The 18,159-nt window shown below is 44.3% G+C and overlaps 3 protein-coding genes across 9 annotated transcripts in view; 2 read left to right on the forward strand and 1 right to left on the reverse strand.

The window, feature by feature from the left end:
* Nucleotides 1-18,159, forward strand: part of TCTN1 (tectonic family member 1) — a 37,833-nt gene that overhangs the window by 17,019 nt on the left and 2,655 nt on the right. For 4 of the 7 annotated variants that reach the window (XM_038575055.1, XM_038575059.1, XM_038575060.1 and 1 more), the window contains 8 exons: nucleotides 1,377-1,403; nucleotides 5,907-6,041; nucleotides 6,578-6,703; nucleotides 7,091-7,176; nucleotides 7,728-7,868; nucleotides 9,486-9,648; nucleotides 11,621-11,746; nucleotides 12,214-12,358. In XM_038575055.1, coding sequence (XP_038430983.1) covers nucleotides 1,377-1,403; nucleotides 5,907-6,041; nucleotides 6,578-6,703; nucleotides 7,091-7,176; nucleotides 7,728-7,868; nucleotides 9,486-9,648; nucleotides 11,621-11,746; nucleotides 12,214-12,357 — 948 coding nt within the window. In that variant the 3' untranslated portion in view covers nucleotide 12,358. Of the gene's footprint in view, nucleotides 1-1,376; nucleotides 1,404-5,906; nucleotides 6,042-6,577; nucleotides 6,704-7,090; nucleotides 7,177-7,727; nucleotides 7,869-9,485; nucleotides 9,649-11,620; nucleotides 11,747-12,213; nucleotides 12,359-13,172; nucleotides 13,262-16,006; nucleotides 17,962-18,159 lie in introns of those variants that run through there. The other 3 variants (XM_038575057.1, XM_038575056.1, XM_038575058.1) reach the window with 3 other exon arrangements.
* On the forward strand, nucleotides 2,887-5,900 carry LOC102154474 (U6 snRNA-associated Sm-like protein LSm2). The gene has a single exon (XM_038575063.1). It carries the CDS (start codon nucleotides 2,902-2,904, stop codon nucleotides 3,187-3,189), a length of 288 nt encoding a protein of 95 aa, XP_038430991.1. The 5' UTR covers nucleotides 2,887-2,901; the 3' UTR covers nucleotides 3,190-5,900.
* HVCN1 (hydrogen voltage gated channel 1) overlaps nucleotides 13,229-18,159 on the reverse strand; it is a 34,908-nt gene continuing 29,977 nt past the window's right edge. Inside the window, 4 exon segments of the mRNA XM_038575062.1 lie at nucleotides 13,229-13,635; nucleotides 13,988-14,085; nucleotides 14,088-14,099; nucleotides 16,095-16,326. Coding sequence (XP_038430990.1) covers nucleotides 13,570-13,635; nucleotides 13,988-14,085; nucleotides 14,088-14,099; nucleotides 16,095-16,326 — 408 coding nt within the window. The 3' untranslated portion in view covers nucleotides 13,229-13,569.

Below are 18,159 nucleotides of genomic sequence, written 5' to 3' on the forward strand. Positions count from 1 at the left end.
GTATAGAATAATTTCAGTACATGATTGACAACTGAAGTTTAAAGTTTTCTTCTCTAGTTCTTTGGTGTACTGATATCAAAGATATTGAAAGAATCACTTAAAATAATTTTTATTTTTATATAGTTCATATTTTGCTTTTATTCATTGTTTTGTTTTTTGGCTTTCATTCATTTTGATGAATAACCAATAATGTCTTTCTCCTGAATAAAAAAGACTAATAACTGAAAACCGTAGAAATTATAAAAACATCTTAATATCTATGACCGTAATTATCATATTAGCACCAAAAAGATACCTCTCTGAGAAACAGGCCAGAAAAGAAAAGAAAATCTACTTTCTGGTTGGCTGATGAAATAAATAGGAAAGAGCAGGCAGGAAATCAGTTCTTTCTGGTTGCAGTGACTGAAACCTGAAGGGACGAGAGAGGCCACTGGCCCATTTGGCGGATAGCACGGAGGGGTTATGAGAGGTGAAGGGTTTTTCAATGATGGAAAACCATTCCATTATTGTGAACCTCTACCTCCTGATCCTTATTTTTGGGGGAACAAGAAAGGAGTAGAGTGGTCCATGACCTCAGTATTCATCTGGGTTGCAGCCTTCAGAATCAAGTTTAAGCTTTTCCTCTCCCTTCACTTTCCCTCTTCCCCTCTTCTCATAAGTCAGGTACATAGGCCTGTGAATTCTTCCAGTTATTTGACTTCTCCTGGTGGTCTCAGAAATGACTTCTCTGGTGTGCAGGCACACCTCTTCCAGAACAGACCTCCCCAGACGTGTCTACTCAGCCCCTTTCCCAAATCTTCCTTTGGCCCCGTAGGGTGTCTTGTGATGAGAAGTGAGGCTGGGGGAGATGGGGATGGAAAGTGAAGGGAGGTTGTGCCTTTGGAAAGAGTGCTTGGCTGTGTTGGGGAGGTAGGAGCTCTCCCTTGAGGGGTTTCGGCTAGAGGTAGGAAGAGCAGTTAGGAGGTAATGGAAGTGGCCTGGGCCAGCGATGGTGGCCTTCCAGTGAGGACAGGTGCAGGAGGGTGACCAGAAGGCTAGGAGCCATGTCCTTCCCACAGTGCTGTGTCACTCGTGACCATGTGGAAAGTCCTGAATAATGATACTGAAGCATGGAGGCATCTGAGACCAGTTCTGTGAGGCTGGTCTATTAAGCTTCCAATCTGAAGGAAATGAATATAGAAGGAAGACATAAAATTACCTCTTTGATTGTGACATAGATATATAAATATGTAGGTGGCAGGTCTTGATTAAGAAAATTGTTTTCCTCTTTATGAAGTCTTTAATAAGAAAATTATGCCCTTTAAACTGTAGTCTGAAAAGGTAATAAAAATGCTTCTTTTCATTGTATTTAACAAAATTTGTTTATTTTTGTTTAGGTACCTGGTTTAAGAGCAAAGGCAGAGGTAAGAGTATTTATTTATTTTTTTAAGATTTTTATTTATTTATTCATGAAAGACAGAGAGAGAGAGAGGCAGAGGGAGAAGCAGGCTCCATGCAGGAAGCCAGATTCAGGACTTGATTCCAGATCTCTGGGATCATGCTCTGAGCCAAATGCAGACGCTCAACCACTGAGCCACCCAGGTGTCCTGGTAAGAGTATTTCTTGATGGAAAGTAAGGTAGTTTATAATACACTGTCTTATTCCTAAGCCCTTTGAAATGAATACACTTAGGATTACAAGGATACCTTACTGTCAGTAACAAAATCATTTGCCAAAAGGCAAGCAGTAATGGAATAGGGAAGCTCCCTAGTAGCTAACCCTTTTGTAGTTACAAAAGGGGCAGATGTTAAAATTCTCTGTTTTTGCAGTTGGCACTTTTTCATATTTAAATGGCATAGCTGTCTTGACAGACAATGGGCGTGATTGGTTTCTGTGCTTTCCCTGGCATATCTTGGGATATTCTTGGTCTCTTGTCTGGAGAGCTGGCTAGCTCCCAGGATGCCGTCTGTGCCCATAGACAATAGAAGTATCTTGCCCCTGAATGTCCACACCTGTGTGGGGGCAGAACATTCCCGGTGTAGCTTCAGGGGTTGAGGTGTGCATGGAAGTTCTGTTGTAACCCAGCCGGAGGTTCTGTTGTAACCCAGCCCAGAGGTTCTGTCAGGCTGTGATCAGGTGGCCAAGGTCTTCTGTGGTTATGTTAGAGCAAAGGAACATGCATCTACCCCTTATTTTTGGGTCTGTGAATACAGTTCCCAAGGAGGCCGAAGGCGAGGCCTTGTTACAGTCTTTCAGAGCTCCTGGGATTGGCTACCCTTCGTTCAAAATTCAGCTTTGCCATTATTTTCTCAAGTGACATGTGCCTCACTCCTCCCAGTTGTCCAGTAGATGGTAAGTGTCTGCCCCAGAGGCCGACGTGAGGCTCAAGTGGGAGAATGCACATGACGTGCTCTGTGCAGTGTCTGGCACTCAGGCTGCACTTGGGGCAGTGATACCTACTGTAACTGATTTCATTAAGTCTCAAGATACAAACATGTGTTTAAGATAGACATTTGGAAGGAAATAGTCTTGTGACTTTGGACTTCACACTTCTGTGTGTGGGCCTGGATTTCCTCATCTGTGAAGGTATTTTCAAATTTGTTTTAGTTACAGAGCTTTTTCAAATATGATCTCAAGCAGAACTCTCCCCAGTGTGTAATTTGGATTGAATCCAAAGCCCCTGGTTGGAGCTGGGGTGGGACCCAGAGCCCTCCACCTGCTTGGCCTTCCCATCTCTCTCCTCTTTGGTCCTTCTGAGGAATTCTATGGATCCTAGGAATCCAGTTTGAAAACCATATAATAGACTAGCTCTCAAATACCTCTAACCTCTAAAAAGTGCTTTGTGGGTTGCCGCCGGCCCCAGGCCCGCGGTTCCTGGCCCTCGCCTCCTCGGTCCCACTGGCGTCCCGTGTCTCGAGCGCCATGCTCTTCTATTCCTTTTTCAAGTCCCTGGTGGGCAAGGATGTGGTCGTGGAACTCAAGAATGACCTGAGCATCTGTGGAACCCTCCATTCTGTGGATCAGTATCTCAACATCAAACTAACTGACATCAGTGTCACAGACCCTGAGAAATATCCTCACATGTTGTCAGTGAAGAACTGCTTCATCCGTGGCTCAGTGGTCCACTACGTGCAGTTGCCGGCAGATGAGGTGGACACACAGTTGCTGCAGGATGCAGCGAGGAAGGAGGCCTTGCAGCAGAAACAGTGATGGTTCCTTCTCCCTTCCCTTTCCCTCTTCTGTTAGTGACCTTTCACCTCAAGTCACAGCCTGGGATTCCTCCCTCCCATATTTGAGGGGGATTTTTTTGGTCTTTTTTTGTTTGTTTTTTTAAAGAGTGGAGGCTTTTTCTTTAAGGGATGAGTGGATGAGACTATTAATAGTGGGGAGTAGCTCTCCTCTGTTGAGGAGGGGACGATAATAGGCTGGGGAACTGCAAAGCCTGCCTTGTCCTCAGCACCTGCCTTTCTCACTCCTTCCCTGGATATGGCAGGAGAATCTCCTAGATCTCTCCAGGGCAGCATGTGATTCATTTGGGGGATGGAAGGAATCTCTCCCGCATCGGGAATAAACTTATGATGCACAAAAATAAATTAATAAATTAATAAATAAATTAATTATTTTTTAAAAAGTGCTTTGATTCTACCATTCAAAACTTGAACTGTCTGTGGGGGCAGCAACCCTCTCTGCCTTAATCATGATATATCTGTAGTGCCAAGGGTGGTGCCTAGTAGGTATTGGGCACTCAGCGGGTTATGTGTTAATTGAGTGAATGCTTAGGTTCAGTCAAGCAGGGAAGACCTATTGTGAGGATGATGGGTGTTATGGAAGGCATGTACTGTGTGCCATACAGTAAGTCCAGTGCATGTTTGAAGTCTGTTAGTTGTCTCAAATCAGAGATTTGCTTAAAGTTTTTTTAAAAAAGCAACTTCTAAGATTTGTTAGATGCTCAGGAATATAAAAATTGGATCCAGGCTCCCCATTAAGTGCAGCCCGTTAGGATTGCCTGGGATCAGTTAATATCTGCTGAACCATCAATGAAAGATGAAGTTCTGGCTCTATAATTTCAGTAAGTATCTGCACAGGGTGGTGTGGGAATGGGATATGACCCGATAGGACATTCAGAAAACCAGGGTAGGCCTACCATTTTCACTCTCTGACTATCCCAGTGGCTGTACCAGTGCAGCTCTTGTCACCTATCCTCATCCGTCCATCTTTCCAAAGCTTGTCTAACCTGGACCCTGTGGTGTCTGCCAGTCACACCCACATACCACCCAAACGGCTCCATCAGAGGCTGGTGTGGAAGGAGGTACATTTTCTTGGAACGACATATTATTGCTGAACCAGGGATCAGTAGGTTCAAATAAAGGGACCCAGGATTGTCTGAGGACGTACACTGAAGAGCTCATGGACTCATAGCACGGGACTCCCTATGTAACTTTTACATAGAGAGGGGCTTGTTATGTGGAGGGTGTTGTGATTGGGGTGGCCCTTCTGCCACTCTTGTCACGTGACAGCTTCCGAACCATGTCACATTCTTAGAGTTTGACTTATAAGGATAGTTACAGGTCTTCTTGGTCATAGAAGCAGACATGTAAGAACTACTTATTTATCTATAAAATGATAGTTAAACACTTAGTAATTTTGAATTCTAAACAGCATGGTACACGATTGAGGGCAAAGTTCAAGGCAATATAAACAACTAGATACAAGGTAGATTCTTTCCTGAACAGTGGTTTCTAAGTGCTGACATTTAGCACAAATGTCAGATTTGTCACACAGTATGAAGAGGCCCAGCTCCCTAGAGGATTGAATCATTTAAAGGATTGCTTGCTGCTTGTCACTCTGCTGGCAATGGCCATAAATGAAAGATGCCCTTTAATAGCACCGGGTTATTCAGAGCTTCCTGATTCTGCTTGAAAGATTTGTCTTACTTTGTTTTCTCTTCCAGTGATCCCACCACCTAGTGTGTATGTGTGAGGGTGTGCGTAGAAGTTGTGCATGAATTGGGTCAAGCATATATTCAGGTAGGGGGGTAGGGATCAGGGGGTTGTGTCCTGGGACTATGGAGAACATGCATCTGTGTGTATAGGGCGAGTGCATTTATTGGTAGGAGCTGTGCTTTGGAGGTGAGAGTACATTTACGCATGTTGGGTAGTGTGATGGAGTTGTGAGTGTGTGTGAATGTTTGAGATGTAATTCACATACCACAAAACTCAGCATTTTTAAGTGTACAATTCAGTATTTTTTTCACAAGCTTGTGCAACCATCTCCACCACCTAATTCCAGAACATTTTCATCACCTCAGAAGGAACCCCTGTGTTCATTAGCAGGGACTAAGTTCTTCTCCAGTCTTCTTCCTCCGCCCCTGGGCAACCACTAATCTACTTTCTGTCCCTAAGGATTTGCTTGCTCTAGACATTTCCTATAAATGGGATCATGTAATATATGACCTTTTGTGTCTGCCTTCTATCACTTAGTATGATGTTTTTAAGATTCATCTACGTGGTAGAATGAGTCAGCACTTTATTCCATTTTGTGGATGAATAATATTCTTTTACATGTATACACTATATTTTATTTTTCTATTTATCAGTTGACATTTATGTTGTTTTCTATTTCTGGCTGTTAGGAATGCCGCTGTGAACATTTGTGTACAAGTTCTTGTGTGAACATAGGTTTTCAGAGATAACCACTTTGAAAGCTTTGGTTATATTCTTCTCTAGTATTTTGTATGTAAATGTATGTACGTATAAATATCTGAATTTCTGCAAGTGTGCAGTTAGAGTATGCATATTGTTCTGTAGCATGCTTTCCTCTGCTGAGCTGTGTATTAGCAAGGATTTGTCTCCAGTTTCTCATCACTGTAACCCACTCATCTCTGTTGGACAGTGTCCCTTGTGAGCCAGGTCTCCTTTACTTTGCAGATCCCTATCACTGTTCACTCCATCCTCATTCAGTCTCTGAATAAAACACTAACCCAACTGGAGGACACGGTCATGTTGAATCAGACCCTGGTTGAGGCTGGGCATGTTAAAATCTGCACTAACGTCGTTCTTGAGGTAGGTGCCCAGTTTGGCTTCGAAAGCTGAGTCTGTGTGTGGTGGACTCAAGCTGCACAGGCCTGAGGCAGTAACTGAATGCCCTCCAAAGAGTGTTCTGGCCCATCCTCGGTATTGGTGTTCTTGATTTCCCACCTTCTTGGCTTTATGCTGTGTTATTAGAGGATGCTGCTTTAATTGAGGTCTCTGAAATAATCACGTGATTTTTCTCTGCAAACCTAGTGACTTTCAAGAATATATCAGAATTTTTTATTGCTTTTGTTTTTAACACATTTTCTCTGCAGAAATTGATCATATTCCACTCAGACCTGCTGATTTGGAACTCATGTAACTAGGTGCAGAGAGGCTCCAATGACCCTGTCAGCTGGAGGTGGTGCTGGGGCATTGCCTCCTGAAATCTGATGGGACAGGAGAGAAAAGCTTCCATGAGTAGAGAAATAGGAAAGGATTTGCCTCCTGTATGTACTTTGAGTAGTTGATACAGCTACCAAAATGCAATGGGCACAGGTATATTTGGAGTACCATTTTGTTTTTAGGTGAAGTACAGCCTCACATACACATCTGCAGGTGAGATAACACAGGCTGGCCTCTCTCTCCTTCTGGGGACAGTGAGCCAGGCAGTAGTTCCACTGGAGCAGAAGTTTGAAATTCATTTCATTCAGGTAAGTTTGATCAATTTTGTACACATATTTAATTGCAAGTAAAAAATCATAACTTGTCAGTGAAAAAAAAATCTCAGTTTAGAAATATTACCACCTATCCACTTGTACCAAACAAAGGGCTTTATGGAGCATGTGTTTGTAATGAAATCAGGCAGAGTCCTTGTGTCTTTTTCCTTTCCGGGAATAAGATTCTCTTCCACGTGAGCTTGTTCTTTTATAGAATGATGTACTCCTACACTCAGCAGACATATTTATAGTTCTGAGTAGGGGGAGAAATTCTTTTATTGGTTGGAAATCCCAGATTTTACTGTGAAAAGCATTTTATTTTTACCCTACTTCCTTAGTAAAATGAGAATTATTTGGGGGCATCTCTGCATTGTCTTTCAGCAAAATACAAAGCCAGTTCTTCTCAGTGGAAACCCTGGCTATGTTGTGGGGCTCCCATTAGTTGCTGGATTTCAGCCTCAGAAGGGATATCCTTTTTGGTTCTGTGGAGAAGCTTGATCTCCTTGTCCATGTGTTGTGTGGCTCTTCTCTTTATTGGTGAGGGTCCTGTGGGCTGGAGGTTAGTTTTGGTCAGGACTTTCTCCGGGTTGCTCTGGTGGGTGGTGGGTCCAGCTGCACAGCAAGTGGGGTTGTGTGTGGCTGGTGGTTGGGGGTGAAACAGGATGGTCCAGGAAAATGTGTTTTATAATGAAAATCTCAAGGCAGAAAAGTTGACACAGACTTTTGGATACATTTAATTACATACTCAAGCAGAGACTCTTAAACAAATTTAGTAGTTTTGAAAATTTGGAATTATTTTGGAGGAACGGTTTCTGAGAACTTTTCTTCTGAGGATCTACTACTCAAGGAAAATAGAACTATTTTTTTGTTCTGCCCTGGGAAATAACTGTCAAAATCGCAGAGGCCCAGAGAAGGGATATTTGGGTTTCATTCATTTCTTCTGTCACACATGTGTCACCATCTCCTGAGAATCGGGCTGTTTTAGTACTGGGTGATTGTCTCTTAACTTTTTATGTATATCTGGGATTATTCAGACCATGAACAGATACGGACAATTTACTGTTCTTCGTAGCACAGCGGAGCAGGACTGCTTAGCAGTAGAGGGGATCCGGACCCCAGTGTTATTTGGTTATGATATGCAATCTGGCTGTAAACTAAGGTAAGAGAGGAACTTACTTATTTTGGAACTTGTCTGTGTTGATCAGAAAACAAAGCATTCCTACTCTTCCCCGTTTTAATCAAACCTCTGCATCAGCCAGCGAGCGCCTGTGAAAGCCACAGTGAGTCCCATTATCACTAGTGATAGTACTTGTGTTTTCTAATTTTAATTTTCACCTCCATAAACCATTTGTCATGATTCAAAGGAAAACTGTTACAGTCATTTTTCTTATCAGATGTGGCAGGATAAAAATCCCAACGCTTGTGTAGGTTTTAAGGTTGCATAGCACTTGAGTTCACAGCAAAAATACATTGCTTGAAAATCCTTCCTATATTTCTGACTTAATATATGTGGTGTAACAAACCCATTAAGAAGAAGCCTGAATGTGATCTCTGTTTTTATCTTTCTAATACCAAACACATATGTAAAATGTCAACCAGCCCTGCATGGCTTACTATAAAGACACCAGCCCTTACCCTCATTTCCCCCACTCCGCAGGAGATCACTTAAAACTCCTGTAGCTGATTTTTTGGAAATTTTCTCCCAAATATGTCAATAACCTGTGTGTAATATTATTTGATATTTTGGTTTTATGAATTGTTGAGTTCCCACTATGGAAGACAAAAATTTGGTTCTTTCTCTTTTCTTCCACTACCCTACCACCCAGTCACTATCCTACCACCCAGGCACTTCCCATCCCTACATCCCCCAGGGTAATTATATCATTGTTTTGGTCCATACCATTTACATTATTGATTCTGATCACTTTAGACCAATATTTCTCAGAGGCTGTTCCATGGATTACATTTCCAAAGAGTTAGTCGGGGTATGTCTGTGATCCAATTCGTTTGTTTGAGGAACAACCCAATTAAAGTTAAAAATGTAATTCCTGGGCAGCCTGGGTGGCTCAGCCGTTTAGTGCCGCCTTTGGCTCAGGGCGTGATCCTGGAGTCCTGGGATCGAGTCCCACATTGGGCTCCCTGCATGGAGCCTGCTTCTCCTCTGTGTCTCTGACTCTCTCTCTCTCTGTCTCTCATAAATAAATAAATAAAATATTTAAAAAACAAAAAAAACAAAAATTCTTTAAAAACACAAAATGTGGGGGATCCCTGGGTGGCTCAGCGGTTTGACGCCTGCCTTTGGCCCAGGGTGTGATCCTGGGGTCCTGGGATCGAGTCCCACATCGGGCTTCTTGCGTGGAGCCTGCTTCTCCCTCTGCCTCTCTCTGTCTCTGTGTCTCCCGTGAATAAATAAATCTCTTAAAAAAAAAAAATAAAAAATAAATAAAATAAAAATAAAAAAAAATAAAAACACAAAATGTAATTCCTTACTGTAAGGACTTCTCAGAGCCTTTAATATGCCAGTGTGCTCCAGGAGGGACATAGGCATGTACTATTTCCCAAACTTTTGGCCATAGATCTCTTCTACAGAGCCTCTCAATGGAACAGTTTGGGAAACATTGTTTTCTCTTTCCATGGCTAACCAAGATTTCTCAGAGTTAGGGGTAGAGGCATTTTGGCTTCTGTCAAATAATCCTTTTGGAGAGTGAGATAAGCCCCGTGAGAACTGCTGGAATGAACAGCCTCATTCCATTGACCTCTTTTTCCTTCCCAAAAGACTGCCTCAAGCCATCACGTGTCAGCTCGCAGTGAAGAAAGTAAAGAACCTCCTGAAGGGCCAAGGCTTCCCAGATTATGTTGCCCCTTTTGGAAACTCCCAGGCCCAGGATGTGCTGGACTGGATCCCTGTCCACTTCATCACCCAGGCATCCCACATGAAGGTAAAGGGGAAGTTGAAGGCCACGTGCAGGTGGCCTCTCCTACTCCTACTGCTCTTCTGCCCAGTGGGGAGGTAGAGGTAGCCAGGGGAGCCACCTGTTGAGGGGGAGAGAGCTGTGGGCAGGAACAGATGGTCCTGGGTCTTGAGACATGATTGTGCCCTTAGTGAGCCCTCTCACCTGTGAGGGTTTGAGCCTGTTTCCTCACCTGTGAAATAGGAAGTGAGGCTGGAGTATCAGCTTCCTGAGATGGTTGAGTTAAACAAAGTAACGGTTGTGGGGCCTAGTTGTTGCTCCAAACATGGGGACTTGTCACCATGCCGACCCCTCCTATGATCACACGAGGCATCGTGTGAGGGCAGAGGAGCGTGAGTGCTGTGGCAGGAAGTGAGACTCGTCCTGTCCACGGGGCTCCCCGAGCCATCATTCCCTGGTCTGTAAAGGCAGCCCACACGTGAGTGAGAGCTTTCAGTTCCAAAGTTGCCTGAGTTTAATGGAAGTTGACTTCCTACAAAGAGGTTCCTGATCACACGTGATTCCTCTGCCCACCTTTTTCTTTTGTCTCAGCCATCAAAGTGTAGGCCGCCAGTCACTGGAGGCGTTACTGGAGGCGTGCTCTCCATCTTCTCCTTTAATTGCCCAGCTTTTGCTTGTCACAGCTTCTCAGGCCTCTCATTATCTGCTTAGCGTATTTATAGCAGGGGGACAATGAGGGTGAGGACTAGCTCTCTGGCTCTGATCCGGCCCTCCTCCTCATTCCCCAGCAGGGACCCATGATTACTCAGTAGTCCCTGCTGTTCTGCTGCTCTTGTCTCTACTCTGCCCCCTCGGAACCAGCCACATCGTTTCTGGCTTCTCAGAAACAGGTTAAGACATTGTTACTAGCCCCTAAGAAGGGAAAACCGCCTGGGAGGCAGTGCAGACATTAGCATTTTCAGGGTCTGTGCTGCTGCAGGGAGCTCAGAGGGCCCAGAGAGGGTTTGGTACCTACCTTGCAGGAAACTCAGGTGGCAGCAGACACAAGTGCACGTGCTAGGCTCGCTTCTACCACTGCGTGTTGCCTCTTCTAATAACAGATACTCACAAGGCTTTTTCAGCCTGCAAACTTCCTAAAAGGCAGTTCCCAGCTAAGGAGTTCCACCAGTGCCTTTTTGGCAGGCACCAAATTTAGCAGGCTTGCTAGCTTTTCATGCCCCGAAGAAGCATATTAAACAAACAAACAAACAAACTTGTTATTGTCAGAAAATTTCAAACATAACACAAAAGTAAAGGATTACAATGGAATCCCTTCTACCCATCATGCAGCTTCAGTGGTTGTCACATTTGCCAACAAACATGATGTAAAGGCAGGGAAAGGGTTAGAAGGCCCACTCGCCTGCTCTTCCATGGGGCAGAGACCTCAGGCTGGCTCCCAGGTCTCCAGCCTGCAGGCAGGCAGCACCCATGGAGAGTTAGCATCTTTGACAATTTACCCTCGGCTGATACCCCTGTGTAACATCTTAATTGCCAACTGATGAAATTAAATGAAAAGAAAATATTTACATTTCCTCTAGGTGCATCTTAACGTGATACACAATTAGGTTTAATTTCTATGACTACCACCATCCTCTCCTCCCCACTCAATGCCAGCTTCTCCCCTCAAGAATCTCTGAGTTGGATGAAGCTGGGCAGTTAAGGCCCAAGGTTCTGCGGTTTGTTGTTGGGATCTCCACAACTTCCAAGTAATCTTGACCTTTCTAGAAACAGGAGAGGATGGAAAAATGCTTTAAGTGTTAAAATATTTTTGGGAATATTGAGTACTTTAAAATATGTGCTCTCAGCTGTTTTTATCTGAACTTCTAGAGTCTCTTCACTCTCTTGTTCAGAACATTTTGTAATATGTGAAACACTTTATAATTAAAGCTCTGAAGTGCAGATTAAGTTTGACATGAAATTGTGTAATGTTCAAATTGATTAATGACATTCTGTTTTGCAGGATTCTTGCCAGCTCCCAGTGGCTTTGTTTATAGAAGTGAAGTGGACCAAATACGGGTCCTTACTGAACCCACAGGCTAAAATTGTAAACGTAACTGCAAGTCTCATTTCATCCCCCTTTCCTGAGGTAGGTCTAACTGGGGTTTCGAGGTGTGGGTTAAGACAGAAGTCCAGACAAAACTCAAGCGTGATAGTGAAATTTATTTTGTGAAAAAGATTACTGAAATTTATTTTTTTTTATTTTTTATTTTTTTAGATTACTGAAATTTAAACAATCTGAATTCTTAAAATAATCTGGCACTTTCTTAGGGAAAAAAAAATTCCACTGACAACAGTTGAATTCACAGTAGCATTTTTGTTTGGAGCTGATCTTTAAAATTCTTTGAAAATGGAGTTGTGGTTGACATTGGTGGGTAGGACAGCCTGGGTAAAAACCCTCTCATCCAAGTGAGCGTATGAGGAGCCCTGCATGCGCCTAGGAGATGGGCTGACCGTGGCCCCAGGAGGGAAGGGAGCACAGGGTATGCCACCTTGTGACCCTGTGCACATGAGCACACACTGGAAGCAGGACTCACAACACTCTCTTTATTACAGACCGACTCAGGAAATGAGAGGACGGTTCTTATTTCCACTGCGGTTACTTTTGTGGATGCGTCTGCACCTGCGAAGGCAGGCTTCAGAGCTCGGCCAACCATCAATGCCAGGCTGCCGTTTAATTTCTTCTTTCCGTTTGTTTGACGTAAGTTGTTAATCAAGGAGACAGCACCGCACCTCCAGAATCGAGGGGCCTCGGCTCCCTTGGAGCCATCCTGAGATTCTACCACAGATCTGCAGGGTTGCCCTCAGACCACACACTTCCCCTCTCCATTCACTCTCCTCCTTTTGGAAATTTTATTCTACTTGGTTGACCTTAGAATGTGGCGCCACCTGGTCTTGGTGATTTCCAGTACTGTTAGCACATAGGTCATGTGCGGAAACCAAATTGAGCCTTTGGGAGGATGGGGAAGAGGACAGACCCTGAAGTAGCATAGGTGTTGAGGCTTTATCCAGTTTATCCGCCTCAACATGAGTTATTTTTAAACTACTTGTTGTAGTTCATGTCCCGTGGAGATAAATACAAAAATAGCAAAATACTGCATATAAACTCATGTGAGTAGAGTACACGGTCTCGTGAAAGGATCTCCCCCCAGTGTCGTCTTCATTACATGGAGTCTTGGGTCTAATTGCTGTTTCTGTGGCAGGCACTGGAGCTCTCCATCTGATGGGCTGTATGGGATGCCACAGAGCAGTTCCAAGCCTTTGATGCTGGAAAGAATAGAGTAGGAGGGCTCGAGGGAAAAAGTTTCTTTTATACGTTAATTGTACAGTAATTGAGAAAATGTTGTCAGGTGGCAGAACAGGGTAGAGCCAGTTAGAAAGCTGGTTGCTGCAGAGAGGGGGCTGGGTACCTGTGAACAACCTCCTGGGGGAATGTTAAAACAGTTTGAAAAGATAAGACTTTTCTAGAATGGGCTGGTAGCCAAGGTAGCTTCCTTTTTTCTTTTGTCTTTCAGAATGCTCACATGAAAAGATGCACTGGTTCCTCATACATGGGAAATGGGAAAGTACATTTGATGAGATTAAATTTTATATACAACTAAAAGTTGTCCAGCTTCGTTGTTCATTTTCAAGCAAGAGTCAGGTGTTCAAAATGAGAAAATATAGTTTGTAATACATTGTGATATGGGGTGAGAATGGGACGGGAAGCTCTTGATCACACCAAGAAAGAGTGAGCCTTCCCTTAGACTCCCCCCACCCCAACCCCCCAGAATCTGAGCTGGGTCGGGGGTGAGGCAAAGGCATCAAACCAGATCTCTCTCCCAGACGGTCCCCAGGAGGGGCAGCTGTCTTTCTTATCAGAGGTGCAAGCCTGTGAGGCAGTCTTGTCTTTGGGACGAAGCAGGTACATGTCTAGTTGACTTCACCAAGAAGTCCATGCTGTCTCAATAGCTTGTTCAGTCTTTCAATTTCTTGTTCCTGTTATTAACAAAGGCAGACAGATAACTCAGTTTTACCTTCTGAACCTTGCCAGGGATGTGGCAATTATTTGATGGGCCCCAAGGATGCAAAGCTGAATGGAGGCTACATTCCTGGTGGAGTCTGCCAGTGGAGCCTGCTACGGTCAGCTGGGGCCCAGTGGGTGACTGCAGTGACAGGATGTCCAGAGGAGGGACACCTGGCATAGCTCTGGGGAAGGAGGTGATGCCTAATCTGAATCTGAAAGGACAAGGAAGACTGAGCGAAGGGTGATATCTGAGCAAAGGCCTGGCGGAGTGAAGCTCTGTGCTGAAGGCAAACAGATGGCATTTTCCCAAAAATGTCTTCTTACCTTCTCAGAGCAGCTGAATTCAAGGTGTTGGATCTTGGCGGCCAACTGTATATTCATCTGTTTTAACCTCAGCAGTTGTCGTTCTGAACGTGTCTTACCGAGATAATTATTCCTGTAAAATAACTGAGGGTCTCAGTGATAGAAGTTTCTAATTTAACCATTTGAAAACAAAACAAAACAAAACAACAACCTTGTATTCCTTATAAGTGTATATAGTTGGGAAGAATGGTGACAGACAAAACAGTCCATTTGCTTAAAGGCATCAGAACTAGGAGGGTCAGAATTTTTTTTTTTTTTTTTTCCTGAGCTATTCACTACCCAGTTGTAAAATATTTCCTTTCAGCTCACTTGGGCTAAGAATTCCTTAATAGTCATTGACCAGATGAGTGTTAAGCTCCTTCACATGTAAGCAGCAATACTGTACACAAAAGTTCAAGGCTGGAAATGCTCAAGCTTAGCCTTGGGATTGTCACTTTCCCAGTTTTCTGCCTTCCACAGCTATAGCCAGGTCAGCTGTCAGGTAATCAACTATGTCTTGGCCAACAGAGGGGTTATCAGCCTTATCTGATAGCTCCTTTATAAATACCCACACCACAGTGGGGACATGGCCTCAAGAGACTGTGCAGCAACAGGGGATGCTCTGCACCTTCCAAGTAAGAGAGACCATGTCTGGACTTGGTGGCCATGACGCCCGGGAGCAATGGCCCCTGGTCCCTGGCATTCTTGGTTGTCTGAGTTAGTTAAAGCTTGTGTTGCTTTTTTAGACTTCTCAGACTGTCCTGCCACTATATTTGATAGCAGTGCGGCAATGGCGTTAGGCAGTCCTATGGCCTGCTACCATTAAGACAAAGAAAATTAACAAATCTCAGGCTTCTGGTTTTATCTGCAAAAGCAAATGTCACCATGGTGTGATAGAGTAATGGGTAGTAACTGTGTTCATGAGTCATTCATAGTTAGTAATGGTTCATCTACCTCAATGGCACATAACCTTTGCACAGAGTATTTTTCTGTTCAATGAATAATCAATTAGTATAAGCTTATTCAATAAGTGAAAAGCTTCCTTTGTTTCCTTTGACAGCCCAAATGAATATGCTTAATGGGCTTTCATCAGTAGATCTGAACTGGCTCCTAAAACCTGGGGGAGCCCACAGTGTCCACAGGCAGAGCCCCTCACACAGCCCTGAGTTGGAGATATGACACTTTACCTGCCAGCCCCCTGTGTTCAAGTTAGAGGGCTCCACACCTGCCTCACTCACTCTCCTCGCCTATGACCTACAGCCTGGCCTGCTGAGCCCTTGTCTGGGGATGCCCAGACCTGGCTGGACACCCTAGGCACCTGCTAGCACTTCAAAAATAGATACCCTGTGAGGGTCTACCCCAGACTTCCAGAAGCACTGGATGTGATTCTGATGTGGTGGGTTCACAGATGGATTTGAGTACCTCCGACTAGTTCACTGAGAGCCGAGCAGCTAACAGCAGAAACATGGCTTCTCAGAAACGAAGCCTCTCTGCACCACTAGGATGTGTGTAAGGAGTAGGGTCTCTACCTGAAGTCTGGTAGAGCATTATCTCCCCATGTGTGTTCTCTAGAGCCAAAGTCTACAACATGTTAACAGGGGTTATTTCCCCCTGAAGTGTCCACTTGGTTAATCTGGGGAACCCAGAGTTCTCAGAGACTCCCTCATGCCAACAAATGCTGTGACTTCCTCCAAGGGGCAGAATCCAGGGTGCTGCATTTCTCAGCATCCTTGCCCCCCCGCCCCCCCCCAGGGGATGAGGCTTGGGAGAATGTTCTTAGGAAACACCAAATTAAAAACAAAGGTGCTCTGGGAACCAAGCTGGAGGGACTTAACCAGAGATTAGTCTGGCCTCTTCTATAAATATCTTCTAGTAATCAGGAAAATAAGGCCTGACAGAGAAAAGTGGTCCCTCTGAGCATGTCTTAGTTTGTAACCATAGGGGCAGTGGTGGGACACCAAATCAGATCACTTTATTTTTTCTCTGGAAAACACTAACCAGGAGGAGATGGAGCCAGGACCTGGGGGTCTACTCCCAGGCTCCACCCACCCAGCACTCCCTCTGTGGCTACCCCGAGCAGGGGCCATACCGTTGATGATCCGGGCCACCCGCCACAGCCGGAGCAGAATCAGCAGCCCAAGAGCCTCAAACTCATGCTTCTGGAACAGGAGGACAAGGTCGAGGATGAAGGAAACCACCACCACAAAGGTGTCCAGGATTTCAAATTTGTGGTGAAAGAACTCCAAGCGGAAGACAAATAATTTTAAAAAAACCTCCATCATAAAAAGCGTCAAGATGGCAAAGCTTGAGTAGTGGAACACCTGGAGATGACAGAGGAGGCAGAGTGAGAACAGATCCAGGGCTGGCCACAGGCTGGGGCACGGCACACAGAGGACCTGGCCTTGAGCGCACCTGCCCGGGCACCAGAGAGTGAATGCATTCGTCTGACCCATCCCAAACTCCACCAGAGCTCTGCTCCAACTGGGGCTACAGCTGGGGCACCGCAGACAAGGGCTCTGCTCTGCCTCTCTGCTCCCAATGGCAGGATTGAAAACCTCCACCATGCCCTTTGGCCCAGTAATTCCAATGCTAGGAATTTAGCCTAAAGCTATGCTCTCTCACATGTGCACAAAGGCATGTTGTAGCAATATTTGCTGCAGCATCATTTGCAGACAAAAGACTTTCTACATCATTTGTAGAATAGAAATATCTGTTAGAGGGCACTTGTCAAATGCATTACAGTGCCTCCAAATGGAGCTCTATGTAATTATTAAAGACCAAGGCTGACTCTTAAGTACTGACTAGAAATGATCACCAAGGTAGATGGTAATTAAAGAGGGTTGCCAGATCTTGATTTATAAGTACTAGTTTTCATTCAAGTAACCACTTCCATTCTAGGACAGGGAAAGTACAAAGTGACCTGGGACATTATATTGGGCCAGAAAGCAAGGAAATGCTCAAAGATGCTCAAACATGTAGTCATGTTAAAAGGATATAGCAGTCAGCTTAAAGAGACTCACAGTGACCAAATTTAGTGGGGCAATTCGGACACTGAACAGAATAACTATGATTGTAATACACTGAATAAAAAAAATAATCTATGAGTCCTTAGTGATACACACAAACATGGGGAAAAAAGGAAAGCTCCTCTTTATATATATAAAAAATAAAACACCAAAAAACCCCACCTACTAGATGTAAAATGAGTGCTAGAAATCTCAGTTTGCATCCCCCAGTGTATTCATTGACTTAGGCAGTGACCATCAGGTGGATGCTAATTGGGGATGAGGATCTTTACATGGCAGTCAAGTGTCACTGTGCAGATTATTTATAACTGCAACAGGAAAGTGCCCCTGGACAGTGGAACAGCTCAGCATTTACTACCTTAAGTGATCCCACTGAGTATCAGTGATAGTGACGTGCCACGCTATAAGGAAAACAGCCCATCAGCCAAGCACTGAAAAGTGCTAACTGGACCCTTGCTAACTGGACCTAACCTCTGGTGTACAGAGGTTACAGAACAAGGACAATGTAAGAATATGAACAAGTTGAAGGACCTCTGGGGAAACAGACAAGTCCAGAATGTGGGACATCCTACAAAATGACTGGCTAGATTCTGGGCAGGGGGCAAGGTGGGAGGATTCTTCTAGATTAAAAGAGACTGAGGAGATACAACCAAGTAGCATGTCAGAAGTCTGGTTTGAAGAGAAAAAAGCATTATAACAGATATTCGTGGGACAAATGAGGGAAATTTGAATATAAACTGGTTATGGAATTATAATTTTTTAAGTGTGGTAATGTGATTACGGTTCTGTGAGAGAAAGATCTTATTCTGAGGCATATTGAAGAATACTTCAATATGTGTGTCCTGATGTCTAACTTACTTTCAAATAGTCAAGAATACATGAGTGTGTTTGTGGATATATAGAGAAATAAAGCAAATGTAGCAAAAAGTGTATTTGCCATTTTTCATTTCAAAAAGTTGTGGGAGGGCAGCCTGGGTGGCTCAGCGGTTTAGTGCTGCCTTCAGCCTGGGTTGTGATCCTGGAGACCCGGGATCGAGTCCCACATCGGGCTCCCTATGGGGAGCCTGCTTCTCCCTCTGCCTGTGTCTCTGCCTCTCTCATGCTCTGTGTCTCTCATGAATAAATAAA

Source organism: Canis lupus, chromosome 26 (assembly GCF_011100685.1).
Source record: "Canis lupus familiaris isolate Mischka breed German Shepherd chromosome 26, alternate assembly UU_Cfam_GSD_1.0, whole genome shotgun sequence".
Classification (NCBI taxonomy): Eukaryota; Metazoa; Chordata; class Mammalia; order Carnivora; family Canidae; genus Canis; species Canis lupus.

What these genes read in the sequence shown, in the direction of transcription:
- LOC102154474 (XM_038575063.1), top strand. Translation starts at nt 2,902, where the DNA reads ATGCTCTTCTATTCCTTTTTCAAGTCCCTGGTGGGCAAGGATGTGGTC.